At 39.5% G+C, this 26,504-nt stretch overlaps 1 protein-coding gene across 2 annotated transcripts in view; it reads left to right on the top strand.

Annotated features, from left to right (window-relative positions):
• poc1b (POC1 centriolar protein B) overlaps nucleotides 1-26,021 on the top strand; it is a 44,909-nt gene extending 18,888 nt beyond the window's left edge. Inside the window, exons 11-12 of one of the 2 annotated variants that reach the window (XM_051382192.1) lie at nucleotides 23,813-24,040; nucleotides 25,095-26,021. In XM_051382192.1, the coding sequence (XP_051238152.1) occupies nucleotides 23,813-24,040; nucleotides 25,095-25,253 (387 nt within the window). In that variant the 3' untranslated portion in view covers nucleotides 25,254-26,021. Of the gene's footprint in view, nucleotides 1-23,770; nucleotides 24,041-25,094 lie in introns of both variants that reach the window. The other variant, XM_051382191.1, reaches the window with a different exon arrangement.
• Nucleotides 26,022-26,504: the final 483 nt, after the last annotated feature.

The raw sequence follows: 26,504 nt of genomic DNA, 5'->3' as shown, positions 1-26,504 counted from the left end.
GCTTTTTTATGCCATGTTACTTCACTTTCCTGTTAGGGTTTTCTCTGTATCCTGGCATCGATTCATTCACCCATGTTTTTATGTTCTTGATCCCAACACAGTTCTTTAGATATTAACTCTCTCTTTATCTGTATAGCATTATGTAACTTCCATTCAGAAGAACAGTTCAACTTGTGAATGGTCTGGTTGGCTTCTTGTTACTATTGCCTAACAGTTCACACATGAATGTGGTGTTGCTGGGAAAAATGTTAAACATTATTGAGAATGCTTAATTTTAACATTGTAGAATGATAGAACTTGTATTTTGTCCCATTTGATTATATATTTAAATATGGTATTTAATTCACCAGATGTGGAATGTCCTTATTGTAAAGTTTGGCTTATGCGACCTGGATCTAAATTAATGCAGCGTAAAAGAAGAAACAGGACTTAGAAATGTGCTTTTGGTTTCCACATATTTATTAGTAAAAGTTAGTTTCGGCTACATGTGTAAAGCTAGTGATGCAACAAAATCTAATAATTGCAATATTTGCTTCATTTCCTGCAGCGTGGTGTAAGAATACAGACATTTCAATGTCAGAGTCAGAATTTCCCAGAGTCAGCCAGCACCTCCAGTTTATGTGAAAACAAGTGTAAAATTAGACTTAGACTTAGACTTCTCTTTATTACCCACCATTCAGCTATTTATGTTCAAGCTCAGAATCCTCTTTTCATTTATGTCAAATTACTGTCTGTAGCTGCTTGAATCTTTTGTAAATAAAGATTCTCATCATATTTTATTTATCTTCTTACAAACATTTTGAATTTGGAAACCATAATTCTTTTTTTTTAAAGACTATCAGTTAAAATCACGTTCTATAAAAGAGTAGTTTGTGTTGGGAACTATTAATCTACATTAAACTAATTGAACTAGTAGTTTAACTACATTTTGCAGTAGCTTGCTGGTAGTTCAACTACATTCATATTTACATAGTGATTTAAGTAAAATGTTAAATCTTACTTTCTATACAAATAATGTCTGATTGATATGTTAAATTACTTTTTTGTATAATTAACTACTGAAACGACAATGGAAATTGTGAGCCATAAATGGTGTGAAGTAATTATTAGTTTACAAAGCTATGCTTTCAAAGTAACTTTTCCAACACTGAGAGTAGTAGAGTAATTAAAGTATAATTTCTGTCGGGGAACAAAGAAAATATATCAGATTATAGCACCATCTTTATAGACGTAATATAACCGTAACATTGGATAACAGTGCTTCTGACATCCTCAAATTCCTTCAGTTTTACAGTATAAACATTTAACTACTGTGTTAAGCTGTGACAGAATGATGTTTTAAAACGAGCCAATCAAAAAATCACATGTATAAATGGGAAAAGCTCATCATAAATGTCCTCACTCTGACCCACCACCATTCTCTTTGTAAATATGTCCACATACCACCTTTGTGCTGCAAGTGCCCTTGTGACCAGCTATATTTGAACACTTAAGTGAGCCTAATGAAAGGAAGTCACCCATTTATTTCCCTCTCTACAGTTAGTTATTCTTAGAAAGTCCCTTTGCTGCGCTGATGAATCAGTTGCACCACTTCAAAGGTCTGAACTGACAGCCGTGGCCCTTGTCAAGAAACATCCACTAATCTTGTTTTACACAACAGGAGCTATGTTTGGAATGGCTCATGTGAGAGCAATTGACAAGAGGTGTGGTCAACAAGTGAAACATTGATGTCCATTACTGTGGCATTGGCAATTGGATTAGGTATCAGGATTCCAGTTACTCAAAATGTTTTCTTTGAATTCATATGGTGTCATGCTATATGTTCCCATGAAAACTGTCTGTTTACTTCTTCAACAGATTGTTTGTGAAGAGCAGTATGTGGTAGACCTTTACTTCTTATCCAGAGTTTAGCAGATGGAGACAGTAACATGCTGTTTTATGTTATTTCTTAAGTTTCTGCAGTAGTTGTTGTTTTAAAGCAACACTATGTAAGATTTGATATTTGTTAGCTGTACATGGGCTCCCAGTGGGGCAGCATGGCTAACTGAGGCTAGCAGTTAACTTACTTTAGCAACAAGTAAAGCTTTTTGATCTTTGGTTGGGAATGTTTGCTGATTTGTTCCATTTATCTGACATTAGTTTGCATAATTAGTCAATGGCAAAAAACACAATAAAAAAAGTGTTATAGGACATTTTAAACTGTAAAGTGACAATGTGAGGCTGAGGCATAGCCTATATCAGAGGTAATAAACTACATTTGTCCAAGAGCCATAATGTTTCTAAGCAGACACTGTGGGGTCGGACTTTGAAATGAAAAATAAAAATAATTTAAGCCTAATTAGACAATTTTATTACTTACAACTAGAGTCCTAAAAAACATGGGAATCCCTAATGATAAGTAGATAGCTCCTCTACCTAGGAAGCAGCTCACTGATGAATGATGGTTCAAATCTGTAATTCTGGAAACGTACCTACAGAATGCAGGAAACATTAATTATCTTTAAATTCCACCTGAAATGGAAATCAGAGGGCTATTTGCCTCTGCATATAGGTATTTCCTGTAAAAGGCAGCTAGGGAGGGACATGTCTCGGTAGCCAATAGCACTGGGTGTTACGTCCCCCCCTGTCAAGCAGCTGTAGCGGACCCATTAGCTGACTGTGGTAGGGCTGGTAGCTCCCAGTGAACAGCATGGCCAGACCAGGACTGAATGCAGTGTCCGATGACGACGAAGGACAGTTTGACGGCAGGGAATAAAGTACCAAGGTGTTTTGGTTTTTTCGCCTGTTTTGCCTCTTGGCACTCCGGGGCAGCTGTGCGAGCTAACTAGCTAACGACAGCTAACATTCTGAAGTTAGCTTCTTTTAACAACAACAGGAACAGGAAACTCTGTGAATCACCTCAGTGCCGCTGTTGGCCTCAAACTGGCCTCTGTCTGTCTCAGAGGTTGTGTCCACTGGGAGGCTGCTGAGCCCTGTTCGCTTGTACGCGAGTGGCAGCTGCAGCAGCAGTTAGCTGAGTTGAGGCAAAGCAGCTGGAGGAATATGATCCAGTTTCACCCCAATCACTGATAAAGTTGTGTTTTTGTACTGTTATCAGTGAGGTCCGGCCCCCCAAACCACTTTTGCCTTTAACTTTAAACTAATGAATCTTTGCTCTGTATCGCTGAAAGTTGAAGATCGATGCGGCGAATGTCATGCTGTCATTGGTTGAAATTGGTTAGTTTGTGATTACCTAAGCACTCTTTGTTTTACAAGAAGACGAAGTGATTGGATTTCAATATTTAAAAAAAATGTGTCCTACATTGTTAAATAGGGGGACTATTCTGGGATCAGAAAAACAAACTATTGTCATTTTAATAAAGAAGTCAGGCAATAATTGGCCTTTTTCCATTATTCTGTGAACAGCTAATAGGAAAGTTTAAATTTTAATAAAAGTAGCCGGCTGGACTTAAATGAATAGTCGGCTGTTTGGCCGGCAGCATGCGCTTATGGAAAGCTCTGTTTCCTCCTCCAGAACCTCTCTCTTACTGTCTATGGTCTGAAGCAGTGGGACTTTGCTGCCTTAATGATAAACCACATTTCCTCTGCTCCTAGCAGTCATTGTACAGCACAATAGCCTTGGTGTTTTGAAGTGCTCAAGAGGAAACACTTGACAGTCTGTTGATCCACCTGTTTCAGGACAGAGTGGGCTTGAATGTTTGGCTTGTTTGACATTAACCCCTTGCCCCTGTGGAGGTGGTACAATGAAAATGACAAGAAAGGCTCCACTGTTTGAAATGTTTTTTTTGTGTCTAAAGTTTTTTCTCTGCTTCTCAGAAATACCTCTCCTACCTCTGGAGTCTGTAGTATGCATTTCTCCCTCCTTAAAATAATAAGTGAATACAATATATCATACATTACTGGTCTGAATGATTTTGTCTGTGGACACCCCCCTATCCCCCACCCATTCCAAACAGACCAATGTGAACACAGCTGAAATCGTTTTTTCAGTTTGCATTTATGTGTGGTTGAGTGGGCCACTCTATTGAAACACGTGTCCAGCCACAGACTTGCTGATTATATAGCCTATATAAGCAATCATATTAATATTGTTTGAATGTAAAGTGACTCAGAGTTGCTGCAGAAATTAATTGATGCAGAGTCAGGCTTGCGATGTGTCTATTTTGACTTATGTGTGTGGGGCAGATGTAGAGGATGCATGCAATGGACTGTCTTTCAATAGTTAGTCAAAGAAGGAAAGAACCATAAACCTGGAAATACCTTCATCTCATCAGTCCTGCATTGTCAGATTTTGCTAAAATTCAAGGACAGGTATCTTGTGACTGGTGAACCAACTACATTACTTCTACTATCAAAGGAGCAATTTAGCGTCCAAATAATGGAATTTTGATAGTGCCAAGAATTAGATTTGCACAGGGCAAACCAGGTAAACCTAGAGAACCTAGATGCTCTTGTCCAGGGCTTGAAGGGAGAAATGAATGAGATATTTTATGAATACACACAGCATCTGATGTAACCATCCCCTGTGCTATTTAGACTGAACGCCTACATAGAAACCTGGCTTTGATGTTAGAGGAGGTGGATGAGCGCAGGAATGTCACTGGGGTTACCAAAAAAAAAAAAAAAAAACACCTCCTCTGCCGGCTAATCTCATCACATCTCCAGAAATTCAATAAGAAGATTCTTCTTCCTAAAATCACCCACCCCTACCACCCATTTCTATCTCAACTCGGCTCTGAGCACACCTATACAATTATGTACACACTCTGTTGTAAACCTTTTTGGTGGCAAGTACCCCCGAATTGATCAGGCCATGGACCTGTATTTGCTAAGATGTAGTCTCAGGTATCCCCGTCTGATAGGATTTAGTTATTCCATAACTGTCTATACTGTAGATTGGGAGATTTTTTGGGGACCCTGAAACCTCCTCAAGGACCACAGGTTGAGAACCACTGGTCTACACAACCGTGGCACTGCCTCTTCTTTTGACTGATTCAATTTTCTATGTGTAACTTTTACAAAAACAATGTTAATAGTGACACTAGTGTAGTGTAGTATTTCACAAGCCTTGCAGTAACTAGCTTTGTAAGCGATTAGCTTTGACTGATGTTGACTGTGTTGTGGTGTGTTCTGGTTGTTTGTCGACACTGTAGTGAAGCAGTGTAAGAAGACATAAATGTCACATCCTTTGGATTTTTGCAGAAAATCCAACATGCAAGGTGTGAGGTTGTGTTTTTTAAGTTATGTTACAAACCGTTTTCTCATTGGTGATAAAAAGTGGTTAATAAATAAAAATAAATGTAAAAGGCTTCAGAATCTCACATATGGCATCTTTAAAAGATAACTCTTGCTTCATGGTTAAGTTTTTTGTATTGTCAATTCAAGTCAAGTCCTAGTCTACATCGTGGCAATGTTCTGCTTAGAGAAATGGGCTGAGCATGGCTTTTGGATTAATTAGCTTTGGCACAACACTGAATTGCTAACCTTTCTGTTTTTGGCAATGTTGTAAAGCACATAGTATGCAGGCTTACCAGTTTACAGACAGGACTTCATTTAAAACTACAGACAATTTAATCAGGAGCAAATCTTTAAATGTTGTTTAACATCTCAGAGGAGGAGCTTTGTTCAAACTGAGATCTGCATCTTAAAGCTTTGCAGCAATTGATTTTGGGTCACATTGTGCCTGATTTGTCACAAATGTAGTGCCCATTGCATTACACGTGTTAACGCAACTCTTTGAAATACAACTCTTCAGAAACACAGATCCCAGACCCAAAAAACCTTGGACCTTCATTTGTGTTTGTTTTTTCACTTGTCCGTTGTCAACTACAGTTTCTGTGAACACTGCCTTATACACACACACACACACACACACACACACACACACACACACACACACACACACACACACACTCTACATGGTACTTCCCATTCTCAGGAAATCTATCACGGTCCTCATGCATCCCATTGTTTGATATGTAAGGTCTTAGCAGCAGATGTCAGCCTAATTTAGCTCTTCCAGTTGAGGTCTAATCTGACCCCTGAGTAGGATGTTCAAGAAGATGAGGCTCAAAATGAAGAGAACAAACAAAATATCAAAAGTACCAAGATGTTGCCATGTTTGAAAAAGGACCCCTTAGTTAGGATGAGATGACAAGACAGGAAAGTGGCATGTTGCAGTAAACAAGTTCTTGTGTTGTGCATTTCAGCTCCATTCATAGTCATAGAGACAACATGGAACTTGAAAGTTATGTAAAAGCCAAAAACAGTTAGGCATAAAACCATACAAGACAATGAAAGGCTACACACATGTTTACCATTTGTACACATTAAAGCACTTAAAGCACATTCTGTCATAACTTGCCACTGCACTGATGCTATGCTATTTCTAATATTAACTGGAGCACAGCCGTAAAGGTGCACACGTGCATATATGGAAATGGACAGATAAGCCTGCTTGTTGCTGGTCTCTCTGAGGTCTGAGAGGCAGCTTGGTGCTACAGGACCAATGATAACAGATCACAAAGCCCACCTGTGGCTGCCAGGTCCTGGGGTAGCTCTCTCTGCTCCCTCCTACCTGCACTGTGAAGGGCAGAGGCACAGTATGACCTCTAACCCCCCACTGCTCCATCTGCCAATCAGACAGCCTAGAACTTTTTTTTAAGGAGGCACATAAATATATAGTTTCGTAGATGTCAAGGATGAATATAACCATTGTTTTAACAGTTTTTAAATTTAAATTTTCAGGCATTATCAATTAAATTTGTATAGCGCCAATTCATAACAAAAATGATCTCAGGACACTTTTCAAATAGGGTGAGTGTAGACTGTACTCCTTATAAAATTATTTATAGAGACCCAACAGTTCCCACCATGAGCAAGCACAACATTTCACTTACTATATTTTAACATATAGTTAGGACTTGCTTCACATAGTTATACTATATTTCCTTTATATGCCACATTACCAAGTTTGCCTGTACTAAAAAGAAGGCCCACTGCCTTAGTGGGAATTTGTGGGGAGGCTTCCTGTTATTCCGTATCGGTGTGTCCATGTGGAGCCGTGCTAGTGTGCCTGGCTTGTTCTCACCTCCATGTTTTGGTTAGTTCATTTTATGTTGTTTCCCTGAAAGATTGTTTGGCATTTAAGAGTTACAATTACTTTTTATGTGTACATGTTCACTCATCCAAAGAGAGAAAACACCTATGCTTTCACCATTTTAATAATTCCAATACTCTCATTGTATACTTACACTTGAGAGAGGTCAGTGAACCTTGAAATGTCTTTCCTTGCATTAAGCCTTATTTCATTGCCATGGATTTTGATTTTCGCCAACATGTGTATGTGGGGGTGGGAATGTCCATTAAAATGTGAATAATGTGGGTAAATCTTACTAAGGGGCTTTAAAATGGGCTAATCCCATGCAAAGCCACAATGACGCTCATTCACTTCCTCATTGTGAAAGGACTCGCCTCCACTTGAGACTTGGTGGGAAAGAAACCGCAGAAACCTCTGGTTGGGATATGAGTTACTGAACTTCTCAGCGAAAAGCTAATTTCCTCTTTAATAAGAGACTTTTCTCAGGAATCTCTACTTTGTGATTTCAATCCATTCAAAGCTCATCTAAAGGAATGCTATACTAAAGCTATAGGCGTAAATCGTCAACACCGATGCTGTTCAGATTGGTTAGATATAAAGTAGTTTTCCTGTGTAGCTAATGACTCATATAGCATTAGAGTGACCCTGCTTTCTTTTCTTAAGACAGTTAAACCACTCAGTCTTTGTCTTTCTTTTTCATGATCAGAACCTGAAAAATAGTGGTGTCTTTGAAACAAAAAGACATTCACCGCAAAACTCGGCTTGCTACCCCAACATGAGAAATCTAAAAAGTTTAAGGTGGCAAGAAGTGTATGAACTGTAGTGTAATGAATCATAACACACATAGGATTTTACAACTTTCTAAATATGGTTTAACTTTGTTGCAGTTGTTTTGTCAGAGGCGTCCTATGTGGATGATTAGTAAGCGGTTAGGGCGTACCCACTGATACAGGGAATCAGATAACCTAAAGTGCCACTGCCACTTGGCACGTAACAGAGAGAAAAGTGGAAGTATAAAGGGGAAGTATAGTAGAAGACAGGAGGGAGAAAATGAGGGCGTGATGAAACAAGAGGAACCAGAGTTGCTGACTGACTCATAGGATGTCCAAAGAAAAAAGGAACAGAAAGTTACAGGGAAAAGCAAAAAAATAATCCTGTTCTCCGGTGTCTGGGTTGATGACTTAAATTGTTGGTCTTTATTTAGCTTTGTTAAATGTGTGTGCTTGAAGTAATGCTTTGCTCAGTGTAGGGTTTTTTGTTCACGTTTTTGCAAACAGCTATCTTAAGTCTTATCCACATGTGCAACATTGATTAAATCTATTCACTCAACAAGTGAGCATGGAGTGCCATGTTTCATGTTCAGGTCTCCATGACAGTAAACATCCTGCAGAAGTGTCCTTGAGCAAAACTGATTATTTCAGGGGTACTGTTCTCCTGCTAACCCTGACCTCTGACCTCCCTGGGGAGCAGTTTAAAAGAGGATTTCCCCTTTCAAAATAATTTCGCTTGTACAAAATATTACATTAAGTAAGAGCTAAAGAGAAGTTGAAATGGTTTCTGTGTTCCATTTTGGCATTTTATTAGAGGCTGAATGAGGACATAAAAACCATGACACACCAAGGCCATTGATGGCTGTTAGGCTGTCATTGAACATTGACCATCAGCTGTAGATTATGCATAGTGTCCAGCAACGTTGGCACTAGTTGGCCCTTAAAGGGTAACTTTCAGCCAAATATGTGAAACAAGCTTCATTCACAGCTGAAGGAAGCACTGTATGCCACTTGTATCTTGTAATGTTTTTTTGATATTATAAACAGGTTTTGCAGACGACTTCCTGAACGCAAAATTGCATGTCATTTTCACAGTTCTCCAGATACCCGACAGGAATGCATAAAAGGGACTTCTACTTAAGTGTCTATACTAGGTTTACACCTCATGCAAAAACCTCACAATGCCAGTTGCAACGGTACATTTTTACGTTTTATATTCCAAGAATATGACTGTATACTCAGTACATTAAAATAGTTGGTTAGTCTTTGTGATCTTGGCCCTTTAGGTTTTATTTATAGTATACTAACACAGACTATACACTTGCTTTTTTGTGTCGTTCAGGCTCACAACCTTCAGTATATCACTCATTAGCTGGATGCTGACTGTAGTCTTTGCAGTGTGTTCATGTCCAACTTTTAAATGAAGATGGGATGTGATGAAGATGTTTGATTGGTCTGCCTTTGCAGGGTTACCAATTTGAGGTCAGTTTGGTAGGTTAGGGCCATAATACAGGAGGATATGGGTTATAATTCAATGTAGAGGAGGCTGTCTGATACTTAATTTACAGCCAACAAACTGACAATAAATGAGCTGGTTTCACAGAGCACCCAGACTACCAGAGGCTTAACAAGACTCTAGACTCTGAAATAAAGATATATTGAAGGCAGAGTCAATCCCTCTTGGTCATGGCCACAGTCCAGAGTAACAGGTGAAGGGAAATGTGCAAATAAAAAAATGGCTTAAGTTAAACAGTGGCTCCGTACCTCATGGTAAAACACGATTAACAGCATCAGGACAAAAGCTAGAGTTGCCTGTGGGTGTATTTGCATAGGTGTGATCATGCATGTGTGTACACCAATGTTCCAGGTGTGACTGTGTGTGGATCCATTGGGGTTAAGGCTGTCTAAAGCACATGTCTGCTTTAGGATGAGTGTATTTGCTCTGTGGGTGTTTACAGAGTAAAATACAAACTTGTCAGGAAAAACATTTTCGCCCACCCCCGCCATACTTTTGTTAAATGGCAGGCTTATTTTTCTCTATCTCTTCCACTTTCTATTGCTTTTTGTCTCAACCTCGTCATCAATGTCTCTGATGATAGTGGAACCCTAACTAACTTATAGCGAACAGTAACCAAAATGTCAGATCAAAGTAACAACTGCAGAGGGACCTAAAGGACATTTGTCCCACAGATTTCATAGGCCTTTCAGCACTACAACTGACCTACTCTATTTGTCTTGTTGCGACCTTGACTCGGTACATTTAATCTTACGTATAATCAACACCTTGTTTGGTGTAGAAATGTCAGTGCCCTTTTGTTGTCATCATCATAATCCATGTGAGTGTAGGTTATGTTTGCTTTGTCCTCTTATCTGGGTGTAAAGAAAGTCGTGACTGGACCTGAGTAGTGTTTGGCGTTAATGATCAACAAGCTTTGTGTCAGGTAATATTTACTGCCAGTTAGAGAGAGCTGCTGTAAAGTATGTCTTCGCTGGAGCTACAAAATTGTCTCTTAATACAGTTTCAGAGGTAGAGTGATCATTATTGTATATTTTACTGTTCATGATCTCATGATTAAAGATATTTTCCTGCTCTTCAGATGTCAGTTCTTAAGCAGTTCTGTTTTCACAAAATATGCAACGTGATACAGTACAGAGTTTACAATATTGCTGATATTACTAAGTAAACAGCATAACTCCCCAGTTTATTTCATTTGTCACACTGTATGACCCATTTTCCAAATGCTTGTCCAGGTCAGTCAAGCATGCTAAAACCTAAAAATGAAAAAAAGAAGAAGAAGCTGAGTGATAACTTTTTGCCGTCTAAAAATGTAGAACATGTGGAATCTTTGAGTGGAAAATATATATGCACACAGGAGCTGTGGAAAGCCATAATAATCAATTACCCGCCACAAGGGAGGGCTGGGACACAACCTTCTCAGAGTCAGCCAAATTTAATTTCCTGCCCCTTGTTGGTCTGGTAATGCCATGTTAATAGCTTCCTGCTCTCATGCATTATAGCCACACTACACATGCTTGTTTATTTCCTGCTGCCTAATCTCCCTGTTACATGAATGACCTGTTTTCAGCACTGAAATGTACAAACAAACAAACACAACATTTTTATGATTTAGTTCTAATCATCATCAAGATTATGCCAAGCTATTCAATTGCTTTTGAAGATCACAATTATCTACCGTGTGGGTAAATGTAGAGTTCATCAACCAAACTTCATTTTGCAGATATACTTTGTAGTTTAGATTTGAAATTCTGTGCTTGCTGTAGTTGTGTCCCTGCAGTCTTCATATTTGTTGTAGTTTCCAAGAAAGTCTGAACACTTGTTGAACTTGCACAATGGAGGTTTTCATTGTTTCTCACCATAAAGCATTCTGTTTATAATTGAGACATTACAAAAATGATGAATGCACTTCGTTGCTCATATAACATGTACTAACTTATACGGTAAAAAACTCTAATTCATTACATTTAAGTTTTTTAATTTATTACTTCCATCATCAACTAGTTGGTGTGCTTTTGTATGTTTGAGCATCTGTGTTTGTGTGAATCTGTGTCTGTGTATGCAGTTCTGTGTTCTTGTGTGTTTTTTTTCTGTAACATCCATAAAATGAAAGCATTGCTGCCTTTCATAGGAGCTACATGAAGGTTAACCCCTATGTCCCATGACACTGACTCATCTTTAACATGATGTTATTATGTAAGCGAATGTGTACTCTTAAAATCTGGCACAGGGACACAACATCATAAGCAGCCAACTTTTATAGGAAGGCAGGCGAGACTACAAAGCTGACTACTAACACCTGGCTGACTGGAACTGAGATCTGATTACAGATTCACTAGACCATCTGCATATATTGTATGGTCCGTCAATTCTGAGCTTATTTCAGTTGAAATATGTGCTGCCTACATTTAAAGTCCTCCTCCATGATTTTTTGTTCCTACAGTCAGACACAGAATGATGTATGAGCAGAGTTTGACATTAGAAGGATGTTTCCACATTCATCTGCTGAAAGTGGAAAATTGTTCTCTGCTCATACAGTATGTAGAAACTTGAGATGTATTAACACTGAAGCCATCAGTGCATACACCAAGAATGGCCTCCATGCAGGGATGTCGGAGACATCTTGTGTCCGGCAGGAAAACTTCATAGAACAAATTAAACTTTTAATGAGGTAGAAGGAGTAGATCCTTTTTTAAGAACTTTAAAGTGGAAATTATATATATATATAATTTCTTTTGTATTTTGTTTTTTTTTTTTTTTTTTTTGCTTTTACGGAAAAACATATCAGATGCACATTATTGTTCCAAACAGTGCGTCTGCCGCCCCAAAACTTTATTATGATTTTAAATGAGCAGTTATAAACAGGTAAGTCTGCCTGTGTAAAATAATGAATGTAATAAAGAGAGCATCTCTCTCTGTGTCTCTGCAGTGTCACTGTCAGTAGATTGTAGGCCTACAGGAAGGGCAGAGCAAGGGGAGATTGTCCACTAGGTAGTCCATCGCAGATATTTGTAAAATGAGTGAAAAAGGCTTTGCTGAAGCATTGACGCAAAACAGAATGACGATAGAAGTGAGAGAGGTGACCGTTTATCAGCTGGGCCAATTGTCGGATCCAGTATTCAGAATCAATATTTTTTAAGCCTATCACAGATAAAATAAATTGATAATAGATGTACTACTTTGGCTCTAATGCAGCTACTTCTCTCTGTGGTCTCACTCAATGTCCTGCCAACAATACTATCTGATTGGTTACCTATCACTACTAGTAGTCAACACTGAAGCCTGCTACTGTGTTACAGACACAGGCCAGAGGGAGGCTGTCATACTGGAGCTACAGTAGATATTTTAGAGTTGTGAACATCACAATCCTCTACGCTGGAGTTGCAAAAACAACACAATGTCAGGACTTTGAATACAGGGATTTTACGAGTGTTTTTACACTGGTATCGCAACTCTTACGAAAGTAAAAGATCTGAGTGCCTCTTCCACCAATGGTTAATCCATACAGTACATTGATTGCATAATCAGTAATCATTAGTAATGAAGTAGCCTGGTTTTGAATGATGTGCTGCTATCACATGTTTTATAACAATATAATTTAAATAATTCGAACCAACTAAGGGCTTTCCAAAGTAGTTTTGTCCTAATAAATGAAAAATAATTGCTCATAATCTGTTCCAAATATCAGTTATCAGTCTCCTCCTACTAATACGGAAGCTCTGAAAATTATATATACTGTCAATGCTTCTCTCCCTCCAACTTAGACTCTGAGGAAAATGAAAAGTGCATGGTTGTCTTTACGTCAGTGGCGCAATCAATAATAGCCCTTGGAACGAAAAGTTGTCTGTTTCCACTCTAAGCATTATTTTACCAAAGGACTGCATCTAACCACTTTCACAAGTCTGCTATCAATATTTGAACATTAGCAGCCTTTTTCTTTAGATCATGTCTTGAATTGAAACTATCAAGCAGTGGTCCAGATCACGACTTGTGCTCCAGTGTGAGTCATTCCACTTGAAGCGGGTGGGGGTGGGGGGATAAATTGAAGGCGTCTTCAGACCAGTAGTGGGAAATGAAGAGAGAGTAGAATAGCTTTTGCTGTCTTGTGGTCCCTAAACAATCCACTTCATGGCCAACAAAGCCTGTTTCCACACAAACACTGCAAGTGCTTGACCATATTTAATGAACACTGACCCGCCTTTTTTGGAGGGTGCTTTCAACCTCAGCCCTCTATTGTCAACACTGCATCCATTTTTAGAATGAGTGAGAACCTGTAGCCATCCATTAAGCTACAAAGGATCGGAAACCTTTGTACAGTATCTAAAACTGCAGATACATTATCTACAAATTCTAAATGACAACATTATTGCAGTAGTTAATATTTGTAAATTGTTAATGTTTATGCTTCTTTAAAGTTTTTGAGGAAATATCCTGATAATTCTATTAAGAACTACTCTGTTATAAATACATCATAAAAAAAACAACATAGTGTTTAGTAAGAGTATTTTTGGTTCATACTGGTAGCTGTTATGTCGAGTGAGATGTGTGCTGTTGAGTGCACTCTCAGTTGCATTTTTTTTCTTTAGCAATGAGTGTTTTTTGATTTTTAGGAGGGTCCCACCTATCTACACATTCATCGTCTGATAACATTATGAACATCCCGCTCTTCGGTGTGAGTGATAGGATTGATTAGAGGGATGATGTTGCACCTCTCTCTCCATCTCTTCATTACCTCTCTCTCCCTTTCTGTCTGTGAGTAAAGCAGTGCCTGGCGATGAGTCATCTTCATTCTTGGTGGGATTCGGCGACAGATGCTCACTCATTCATCTTACAGAAGTGGGTCAGAGTGCTGAGTTCATCGTCACACTAATATACAGCATTCCTCCTCTTTCTCTTTCTTTTTCAGTCTCTTGTCTCACTCAGATCATTTTAATTTGTCTGTCTCACTAAATATTTCTCACTTTCTGGACCCAGTTTCTTATATCCCGATGCATTGTCAAGAAATACAAAAACTGGAGCAAGTGAACATTTTGTCCTCAAAGTTGATATGATGGCTAGACGACTGGGTCAGAGCATCTCCAGAACTGCAGCTCTTGTGGGGTGCTCCCGGTCTGCAGTGGTCAGTACCTATCAAAAGTGCCCCAAGGAAGGAAAAGCAGTGAACTGGATACAGGGTCACGTGCACGTCGGGAGTGAAGGCTGGCCCATGTGGTCCGATCCAACAGACGAGCTACTGTAGCTCAAACTGCTGAAAAAGTTAATGCTGCTTCTGATAGAAAGGTGTCACAACACACTGTGTATAACCAGGGTGGCCAAGGTGGTCGCAATGTTATGGCTGATCGGTGTACAGTCTATGGCTGTGCAGAGCCTGGCTGTTATTAAGAATAGCAGTGCTGCAGCAGGCTGACATGGACAAAACATAGCAGGGTACAGAAAAGGAAGAATCACATTTTAATTGGCTTTATTTTAGCTGATACCAATCCATTAAAATATCTATGTAAGATCTGCTCATGATATCTCTAGTGTAAAAACCTACTTGTTGCCATGGCAGTGTGCAGGAGATGCATTTTTACAACCAAAAGACATTCAGTCTACAATGTAATTATTTATTGTCTGGTTGTAGATTATGATGTAATATATAATTATTTATCTATTATATAATAAAATCCTGTCTCCTTTCCTTGCTCTTTCACTTTTTCTGTCTCTATCTGGCGGTGTCCACACATTTTCAGGAACATGTCCGCCATTGGGATTGAATCCAAACCTTCCGTCCAGAAGCGGCAATTATACCTAACTTATCAAATAAATGCTGGCACTGTCATACAACAGCAGAGCCAACGAGAACACTTGTTACATAAATCCTCAGAGTGAGTGATTGATTTGTTATAAATGAATGGCTGCGGCACTGCATTCATTTAATAGAATTTTTGTATTATTGTTGTTGTTGTTGTAGTATGTGTGTTTTGGCACAGACATGGTTTCTCATAATACATTTCATTGCTTGCATGTGTCCTTAAGACATTGTATTATTGGGTTGACGCGTGTGTGCGTGTTATGTCATGTGTTTCTGTAAAGGTGTCTTTGAGTGCGATTTCAGGCTCCTATGTATGCATAATTCTGTTGTTGCAGTTCTACAGTATGTGTTATTATGCATGCAACTGTGTTTGTCTGAGAGAGGAGATGCAGGATGTGATTTTGTTTGTGCTTCCATGTACGATTGCAAGCCTCAGAGAATTGTATGTAGTGTGTGTTTGCAAGCCTAAATGTGAGAGTGTATTTTTATTTTACTTTCTATGTGTGTTTTAATGTTCGTAATTGTTTAAAAGGGCTTTTGTATTCTGTTTTGTGTGTGTGCATGTGTAAATCAGTGGTAGAGATATCCGGTCCAGCTGCCATTGAACCAAGCCAGGCTGGTGCTGTTTTTTTGTTTTACTGCCCGTGGTTGAGGTGTTTACTGTCCTGGTGTACTGTCGTGTGTGTGATGCGGTCAGAAAACACACTGTATTTAATGGCAATTCACCGCCAAGCAGGGTATTTTCATCTTAGTGTGTGGGTGGCTGCTGTGCGGATGTCAGACACAGACAGATAGGGGTTGGAGAAGGAGGGAGGGTGAGAAATAAAGAGGATGTAGCCACTTCCTCAAAGCCACATGAAACTCCTCACCCCTTGTCTCTCAGCTACAGGCTTTAAAAAAAAAAAAAAAAAAAAAAAAACATGCACTACTACTATTACTAATACTAGTACTACTATGTTGAAGTGGACATTCAGACCAAAAAAGTCCTGCAATAAATAAATGGGGGCTGTGTAGGTTGGGGCATATTGTTTAAAGTCCTGGTGAGAAAATGAAATCTGATCCAGGAAGGCTGGTCTGAGTGATAAATCCATATGTTTTATTTTCATCTATGCCAAAACCTGTCACAGAGTTTGAATAGTAAAAGGATTTTCCAATTTCTTAAAGTGAAAAACAGAAAAGTGAGGTAAACAGTACAGGATTCATGTTCAAAAGTAATCTACCAGGGATGTGTGTTTGTGTGTATTTGAGTGGCAAGCACAATGCCTTGCGGGATGTTGCATTGCCTTGCGGCAAACGTTGAGTGAGGTTCAATCCTGAATGTTTTTTTTTTGTTTGTGTTTTTTTTGCCCAGGGAATGTGTTGGCACCTCTTCGGCATCATTGGAGTGGCCTCATTGTCATGATCATAATGATGGCCTAAACACTGTTGTTGCTGCTTCAAACATGTATTACATAAACAAAAGGCATGAATTATAGAGATGTGACGGTACATTGTAATGTTGATGTATCTTATTTCCTATGTTCTCTCACAGCAATGTGGGCCTCACCACCCTCAAGTCACGGGCCTTGGCAAACTGACTGTTTACAAAAGCTGACTTTTTGGACGTGTAGCCTCACTTCTCTGGATAAGGAGCTAGAGGGATATCTATTAGAAATATTTCGGGCTCACCTTTACACACAGTTCCTGCTCTGGAGGTAAATGGCATAAAAACACAGGGTTGTCTGTGGACCTAGCTGAGGATAAAATGATTGCTGAGTGTTGTTAAAGAATTTAAATTGTCAGATTCAAGAAAGTGTTAGTTAAACTGGCCACCCTGGATCATATTCCCTCGTCTCACTGGTACCTGAAACAGTGTGCACAATGCAGTGCTATTTTTGGTCTGACCAGCAGCTTGTAGTCTCCCCAAGTTCTCGAGGGCTGCCTCCTTGTGATTGTGTGTCGAGAAGAGTATGGCCCTGACTGCTGTTAATAATACAGGGAGGGATTCTGGAGAGTAACTCCAGCTGTGTGAGTTTGGGTGTGTGATGGTGGTTGTTGAGTAAATAATTGTTTGTGTGTGTGTGTCTTCTGATACGGATGGCAGCATTTCGTCGCGTGTCTAAGTGTGTTGGTCTGCAAAAACAGAAAAGTAAAACCAGCACCAGATAATGTCTTCTTTGATTCTTAACACGGATTTCCTCCCTCCATGGAGCCTGATTTATTAACAACATTACATGGCATCCTGTGACCAGGAAACGCTCCCTTACCATCACAGGACCGATTTCAGCAACCACACCAACTGTTTAATAAAGGAAAGTAGTGGCGAGGTTACTTAATGGGTTCACACTAGAGTTACTCAAAAGTTTCAAAGACAGATGCCAAAATTCTGTGTCCGGTATGTTCTAAATGACCGCAGGGTGGAAAGGCTTTGAAACATCAAAACAGAAGTTCTTAATGTTTGTATTATTATTCATTTTTATAAGAGTGTTACATTATAATCAGTTCAAGACATTGCATAATTAGTAAACTGAATCATATCCAGTGCATAAACATAGATGACACAGAGCGCTCAGTATCAGATTTTTGCTCACACACTGCACTTATTCACCTGTTCTCCTCTGTTAGAACTGAATTAAGATTCACTTTAATGAAGTAGATTTTTTATTTCATTCGTTCTTATTCGTCTCTCAGCATTCATAGCCTCCAAGATAAAGCCATGCTGCAATGTCAGATCATGAAATGCTGGATAAAAAGGCTCAGGAGGAAGTAAAGCAGTGGTTTATTTACTACTCTCTTAACAGATGGAGCTTGACAGTTGCTAATAGTCCATTTCCTGTGTGCACCACAGCGAGCAAAGTGAACTACCCGCAGACCTGTTTGATTGGCTGATTGTTTGAAGAGCTCACGCTACTTTGTTTTGAAGAGCCCACAAATTTTACTAATTCAACTGTGAAGAGATGAAAATAGATGTGCGTGTGTGTGTGTGTGTGTGTGTGTGTGTGTGTGTGTGTGTGTGTGTGTGTGTGTGTGTGTGTGTGTGTGTGTGCATATGTGTATTCACACATTTGATTGGTAAAATGTGAGAATTTGACAGTACTACAACTATAAGTTAGGCAATAAACATGCAAACATCATGTAGCGTAGCTATGCTTAAAGATCTGAGTACTGAATGTATATGTTATTCCAAAAAACATGCCAGAATGGGAGATTTAAAAGTCAGAATTACAGACACCTGACCAATTACTAGTCATGAAGTTATAGAAATTCTATCAAACTCCAGCAGATACACACAGTGACCTCAGAAAGCATCCTGATTCTTTAATTGAGGGATATCACTTGGTGATTTTTTTTTACAAATTAGTAAAACAATTAAAACATTTTTTTGTTTCGTCATTATGGGTTGTTCTGTGTAGAATTGATTATAAAAAAAAGAATAGTCTCTGAAGCCCCTTTATATTATTGCTGTACTCTGAAATAGTGTGTGTAATGTGGCCCAGTCCATCATTACACTGCTTATTACAGTAAAGAAAGGCAGCTCCAAACCAAGGATTTATGGTAACAAATTTACAAATCTTTTACCAGATTTTTGCCTTTTATGGTTTATCACTTGCCCATGCCTTTAACCTGTATGCTATCTTTGAACCTTGAACAGCTGTTGTTGCAAGAGGTTATTTTATTCATCATTTCCATTTGAATGTCTCCATTAATCCCCTTGTCACATAGATTATGTCAAGTGTCACTTCATAGAAATTGTGCGGTCACGCTCTTGTCTTAAGTAGTGCTTATAATGTTTGTCGCATTGTGGTCCGCATGTAAACAAGTGTTTGCAAGTGTTTGGCATCATGAGGGCAGGAAGCTCAGTGTGAATACTAAACATCACGATGCTTGAGAGCCCATTTGTGTCCTCTCCAATGGACAGGGACAGGGACAGGGTGCTCTGACCAACATGACGGACCACCTCATGAGGTGTGCTCACTAGGGGTGTAAGAAGATATTGATGCACTTGATTATCGCAATATTTTGTTCTGTGATATTGTATCGATTCTCAAAAACACTTATCGACTTTTGTGTTTAGACCCCTGACGTCTTGATAGCAGTGTTGTAAATGTAAGCTATATGGGGAGCTATAATGTTGGATGTTACAGAGACTGTGATGAATGATGAACAAATGCAGATCCCACTGTTCTGGTTTCATAAAAAAAAAACTTTTTTTAACATTCTTTTCTCAAATTTAATTTTTTTTCAAATCGCAACATGTTGTCTTGCTTACTGTATTGCAATATATCTATATATATATATATATATTGAATATATAGAAACCCCTGTATCATTATATACATTGTATTGCCAGATTCTTCCCAATTTACAGCCCAGTGCTCACCCTGCTGATTTCTATTTACAGTTTAGATTTTAGCCATTTAGTGTTACTCAAAAAGTAAGCCTCACCTGCAGCAAGCCTGAAGCATAATAGTCACATCTATTGATAAAATCTTCTATCTGTGTTGTTGAACATAAATGAGTGCTGAGGATTTTGAACAGAACTGTTTTTCTTAACTAGAAACATGCACCATTTTTGGTCATTTTTAAACGGCACTGACATCTGACAGAAGGATTATTGATGTAATGTCATAAGGAGGATTTTCAATACTAAGTAATAAAGATCAGGCAGTTTTTTGAAGATGAGTATGTGGCTTCAGGTAGGGGATGGATGGGGGGGTGGGGGTGTGAGGGGAGGGGAGGCGCAACATCAGAGAGGTCCTTCAATTAAGATCAAACAGCTTTTTTATGTAAGGGTCACAGGATCTGAGGTTTGCTGCCAAAAAAGAGAGTGCAGCTAATTCTGGTACTCATGCTAATCGTGTTTTTGATCAGACATCTGTGATTTGATTCAGAAATGGATGGGAGGCTTATTTTGATCTGTTTTCTCTTGAGAATCCTTTTGATCGTGAAGTATCACAGCCACTGTTAACATTTTAACATGGGCTGCTCTTCTAATGACATTGCCATGTTAGGTAAATTTGCTCCAGTAACACAGGGTTATCAACAATGTTATCAATGAGTCGTCAGCAATTGACATCACTCACTTTACATGCCATTATCTGCCATGTAGTAACATTTCAAAGCAAAGACAAGAACTGCAGCAAAATGTGGAAACAATTCTTGTATTTCCATGATAATTTACTACTACACAAAGCGTACCCATTATTTTGAAACAAATATATTAGTTTTTTGTCTTTTTCCCTCCACCAGCCCCGGTAACCTTTCACCAAGCCTCTGTATCCCACAGAATACACAACAACCTTTCGTTCCCAAAGCCACGTAGAGACAACGTGGATATTGTTGCCTCACTGTCATCACAGGGGCACAGTCACGTCACTCCCACTGCCCCCTTATTACCACAGCGGCTAGTTTCTACTCTGTTGTTCTCTGCCACCCCGACCTAACCACCCACTCATCTCCCACCATGCAAAAAAACCCCTGGCTGGCAGCATGCCATCGCCGCATTCCCGCCACTACTGACCATGCTAACCCTGACATTCCAGATCTTAGCAGAAATGATTTTATCTCAGAAATGACCCTCATAATTATGAGCTTCTGGTTTTAGATATGCTTTAGCTTTATGTGCCGTGAAAGTATTATAATTGATTTCCCATTACACTTCTTTTTATATTACTTGCACAGTATCCTTACAGAGCTTCTGTCTAACGTGCTGGCCTAAAGGGGCTTTAGTCAGTACATTTGATTAAGTGAGCTAGTATCACCTTACCAAAGTTACCAATTGGATCTTTAGATGTAGATGTAGAGAATTTAGATTATATTAGATGAGAGTTTGTTGCATCATTTTTAACATTTCGCTGTAATCAGATGCTATGCTTACTACTCTTCATTTTCCCAGTTCTCTGCTGCTGCAGGGATCATTAGTGTCATATTATCTACAGTGTGTCTTTTGACTACTGTGTGTGTGTGTGTGTGTGTGTGTGTGTGTGTGTGTGTGTGTGTGTGTGTGTGTGTGTGTGTGTGTGTGTATGTGTATGTGTGTGCATTGATTTGACACTAAGGCCAGCCGGGGTACCCTGCCTGTTAAATGTTTGATTGCACCCAAACTTCCTGGCGGGGCGGCCGGGGGGGGAGCTACAGAGGGATGGAGGTCTGCATCTGCTGAGCGTAAATGAGCTGAGCAGATGTTGGCCAGATGTGGCCATGAAGGAGGGGATTGGAGGGATAAAGAGAGAAGAAAAATAAAGAGAGAAACAAGCATAGATAGCAAGAGAAGCTCGCCATCCGCACACTGACGGCTTTGTTCACCTCTACTCAGGAGTTAAGAGTAACCCTTCCTCCTCCTTTCTTTACACACACACACACTCATGAACTCCTCCTTTCATCCCTCCTTCCTCTCCTGCCTCCCTCCACGCTCTCTTTGAAGTGAAGACAGTGCGCAGGAAGCAAGCGGGAATCGATTGCTCCATGCATTAGGCCAGGAATGTGTGACACCCTCCTCCTCTTCACCCTCCTCTTCCTTCCTCCTCCATCCTCCTGACACATCCCTCATTTAATTCCCCCCTTCTGCTCCTCTTTGTACACTCCATGTACCACCTTTCCCTCAAGACCCTACTATTATTTTTGTGCTGTGGGTAGATTGTAGACACTGACCTGAGTACAGCCGTCAACAAAAAAAAAAAAACAATGCTAGGGAGAGCTAGATGGCTCTGGTAAGAACAAATTGTGTATCTCTTCTAGACCTACTATAGCTGACTTTTAACTGTCAGTTTGTCAATATATAATACACTTTACCTTTTGAAACTTTTTGATTTTCTTTCCTTTTCACTTGCTTGTCACGTTGGTTGAAAATCTCTGTCAAGTTATTCAAAGCTGGAGCAGAAGTCTTTTGACTAGAAAGTCTGTAGTTTGACTGGCAAACTCCCAAATGTTGGTATATGTGTCCTTCAGCAACAACAATAGAAGACTGGCTGTTCTGTAAAGCTGCCGCTGTGCATGTGCAAAACTATTTAAATGTGAAGTCATGCTCAGTTGTCTGAATAGATGATGAACGAGGGAAATGTTTCCCTGGTTAAACTGAACATTATGTCCTCTCTCTTTATTCAGTCTGGCTAAACATGTATTTTTCTTTACCCATGAAAAGGAAAATCATTTTGTCAAGAACACTCAATAAAGGGAAACTGTCATAAAAAAGTAGATCTTCTCTGTTTTGCTCTGAGGCTATGGCTCTCCTTGCCTTGGAGCGCAAATGACCTCGTGAACTTGTCTTTAGACAGCAAGTTAGTCCGTCAGTCTCAGAGTTTGTCGTTCAGTCAGTAATCCAGCAGCGTGAGTCATCCACCTCCCTCAGTCTGCCAAGTTACAACAGGCTCAAGGCCTTCTCCACTGACAGAACAATGAGACAGGAAGGATGTTGGCGAATCGTGCACAGAGTTATGTATCACTATTTCATATTAGCCTGGCTAATTAATACTTGAATGCTATATTCTCCCTCCAACGATGATTCCTGTACTTTTCAAACAGGGCAATAAAGTTGGCTACATGTTTCGTGCTCCATTTATGGTGTGTTAACATTATCATTATAGGGCAAGACGCTGCACGCCTCTAATTTCTCAGCCAGGTAACCAGACCTTTCACCAACTAATTCCGTATGCAGCATAAAATCAGATCACGGTTGCTCTCAGAATGATGGAAAGAGGCTGTGACCTGTAGTATTAAGCCACATTTACCACCAGTAACTACAGGTGTCACATTCACAACAGCGGTGCAGCTACATAATAAATACTATACACTATAAATGCTTAAAGTTGATTAATATTTCCTTCCAATCAGGATTGCATTCTGCAGTTTTTACCCATCACTCCTCAGTGAGCTGGCTCCTTGGTAGAGGTCTGGGAGCATTTCCTAGAACTATCTTTTTATCATTATAGATTTCCCATGGTTTTTGGCCTGTTCACACTGAAAGAGGCTTGAAAAAATAATACCATTAACTGTGTAAGAAGGGATGAATTGGTATTTATTTCAGCTCATTTTACCGCTTACACTTCAACTTGCATGTCAAACTCCTTTTTAGAACATAATCCGAAAGTGACTCTTTAACCCTTTTCCTTTCTTCAGCTGATTACATTCAGCACTTTGACTGTAGGAATCACTTCATCTTCTTTCAGTACTCTAACTTCAGCTCCCACACAAATTTCTTCAACTTCAGTTGTTAAACACATTTCAAATTCTCCAAAAAAAATCAACATTTTAAGACCTACGAGCTGTTTCAAATGTCTCGCACACTGACATTTTCTTCAGAAAGATCTTACCTTTTCTAGTTCCCTATAGCTATTTGCTTCCTGTACATTCCCAGCAGGGTGTTGAAGCTGGACACTTACAGACGGCTTTAATGGGGAATTATTTTGATAGCCCATTGTTTTCAGTGGCATTTCAGGGTGTCGCAGTGGTGATTAAGTGACTTAGTGTGGGTTTTTTTCTGGAATATAATGCATTTGATAGAGCAAAATTTGTACAGACCTGAGCACTTAAGTCAAAGAAAATGCACTACTTTCTTTCTCTATTGCTTTCATCTCCTGCTCTTAACCGGTCTGACACAATTAACACCCACGCAGGCCGCCGCCAACAGTTACCACTCCAACGGTTTGCCCCCGCAGCACGTGGGCAGCTCCAGAGTGGAAGGATGGATGGGAGACGGAAGTGCCAGTAGGGCAGGTGCGACTGCCAGGAGCCAGACTGGGGCCGACGGGAGAGGAAGAGGAAGGAGAAAGGAAGAGGAAGAGGAGAGAGGGCAGACGCACCCACTGGAAGTTCTTTCCGGTCAACCATCGGGTCTGGACTCTACCCTGCGGCACATTGTTCAACAGCTGGATATCCTCACGCAGGTCAGTTATTAGTAACGGTCCAAACTGTCAACTCAAGATACTGGCAGGTTGGGAAATCTCAGAAAACATCATAAAAATGCAGAAATGAATATGAATGTGTGGGAGGCGGGCCAACAGGTTACTGTTAAAAGTTAAAGGTCCTCTGTATCAAGCAAAATGTCCTTGATGCTAGATGTAGATTAATTAATGAGAAAGTCGGTTGAAGCAGGTGATTAATCCCCTCCACCAAACTCACAGCATCTGAGGCGTAGTCAAATAAAGACATAAAAAACAAACACAGAAGCCACCAGAGGTAGATTTTATGGTTTACCTGTCCTCCTCTGCACCTGTTTGAACAGGTGCCACTAGTAGCAGAACAGAGATATAGTAGGCTAATGATTTAGCTTGATGAAGCATTGTTTGTGGCTGGTGTTTAACTTTTTATGTTCTTTCTTTCTTTAAATATCCATACACAATTTGCTTGAGGTGTGGGAAAGAAATGATGAATTGGGGGGAAAATGAATGAGTATAAAATGCAAAGTATCTTCTTTATAGAGTAACTGTAGTGCAGAATTTGACCTATACAAAAAAACTTCTGATGCTCTGTTTTAATGTTTTCATATTTTACATTGAATGTCTTTATCAACAACAAACATAAAATGGTAAGCCCATTAAGAAATAGATGTATTTTCCCCAGAAAAATCAAATCAATTTGCTGCTGTAGTTTATATTTGATAAATATTTTGTGGATTTTCTGCTTCCCATCTTTAAAAAAAGTGATAATTCCTTAAAAAAAACAAAAACATAATTAACTTTAAAACTATCTAGACATTCTAAATATTTTCTTTAAAAAGGCTTGGTAGAATTTTAGAATCAGAACAGTGCTGCTGAGCTACTCTCTGCAGGCCAAAATATTGCTGCCCTGATGTGTCTAAAGAACTAACTAAGAACTTATTTGTCCATAATGTCAACTCAGACTGATCTCTCCTCTTCTGATTTTCTACTTCTATAATTATTCCATGTCAGCTTTATAATTATTGTACCCCCCTCCCATCACACCTCTACATGCACACAGACTGTTTCAGTGCTGGAGGAGCGTCTCACCCTGACTGAGGACAAGCTGAAGGAGTGTCTCCTCCACCAATCCCACATTCTCAGTGATGTGCAATCATCGGGAGGGAGGCGGAGGACTGAGAGCGAGGAGACGGATGGATCACCTGTCCACTTCACTTGAGGACGACCTCACCCTTTGTCAGACTGCAGCACAAACACACAGACCGAGTTGTATTGGTTGACCCCAAGACAGCTGGACATGAGTGTCTGCTTGTGTGTGTATGTGTCTATGTAAATATGTGTGTCTGTGTGTGATTCTAAATTTCCACCTTGGTGGTCTCTCTCGGGGGTCAGTAGGTTAATCAGGATTTGGGCCGGGGTCAAAGTGAGTTTTTGTGTGTGTGTGTAATAGCAACAATTCTCCATGTATTTCATCACCTCTCAAGGATATCCAGCTGTACAGCCAAGCACAGTCTGGCTGGGACATTCCAGTGTGTGTGTGTGTGTGTGTGTGTGTGTGTGTGTGTGTGTGTGTGTGTGTGTGTGTGTGTGTGTGTGTGTGTGTGTGTGTGTGTGTGTGTGTGTGTGTGTGTGTGTGTGTGTGTTGATAAACATGTTGCATCCAATCGGGACAGCTGCAGCTATGAAAACAGATGGTGATTGTCTGCTGTATGACCTCTGTGTGTGTGTGTGTGTGTGTGTGTGTGTGTGTGTGTGTGTGTGTGTGTGTGTGTGTGTGTGTGTGTGTGTGTGTGTGTGTGTTTACATGTGTAAATTTGTGTATTGCCATGTTATTTAGCAGTTAGTTGCTTCTGCAATAACTTCTTTCATTGTAATCTGTTTGCATTTTTACATAATGCCATGTCATTTTAAAACCAAGTGGTGCTACATATTGCCTCAAATACACATTGGATATTATTTATATGAATAAATTAGATGCTGTATCTCACTGTTGTTATTAGTATTGCTTGTATCTTTGACGAAGGCTGATAACATCCCCGGCATTCACAGGTCAAGAAAATGTCTCCTCCACTCAAAAATATGTTTTCTTCTTGTTCCTACAGTTGGATGTTTTATCTTCACTGTGCAGAATGCTGTCTGTGCAGAGTTTGACACTAGAAGGATGTTTTCACATCCATCTGCTGAAAATGGAAAGTTTCTCTGTGCTCACTGAAAATCTGATTTTTAAGGGGCTGGGCCTACAAACGTAATTTGTGACATCACAAATAGTTTGCAAGTTAATTCTGGTCTAGTATAAGATTAAGTGCCTCATAATTGACATAGAAAGCCAAGGGGAAATATTGTAATTTACTTTCTAAAGACTTTATGTGACATGTTCAAGTTTCATCTCTTAACTTGAAATTTAAGTATTCTAATTTTCATCCTCCCTAACCATAGAACCATATAATAGCTTCCTATGTGGTCATGCTTG

This window comes from Dicentrarchus labrax, unplaced genomic scaffold, assembly GCF_905237075.1.
Source record: "Dicentrarchus labrax unplaced genomic scaffold, dlabrax2021, whole genome shotgun sequence".
Classification (NCBI taxonomy): domain Eukaryota; kingdom Metazoa; phylum Chordata; class Actinopteri; family Moronidae; genus Dicentrarchus; species Dicentrarchus labrax.
This window is presented reverse-complemented; position numbering and strand designations above follow the sequence as displayed.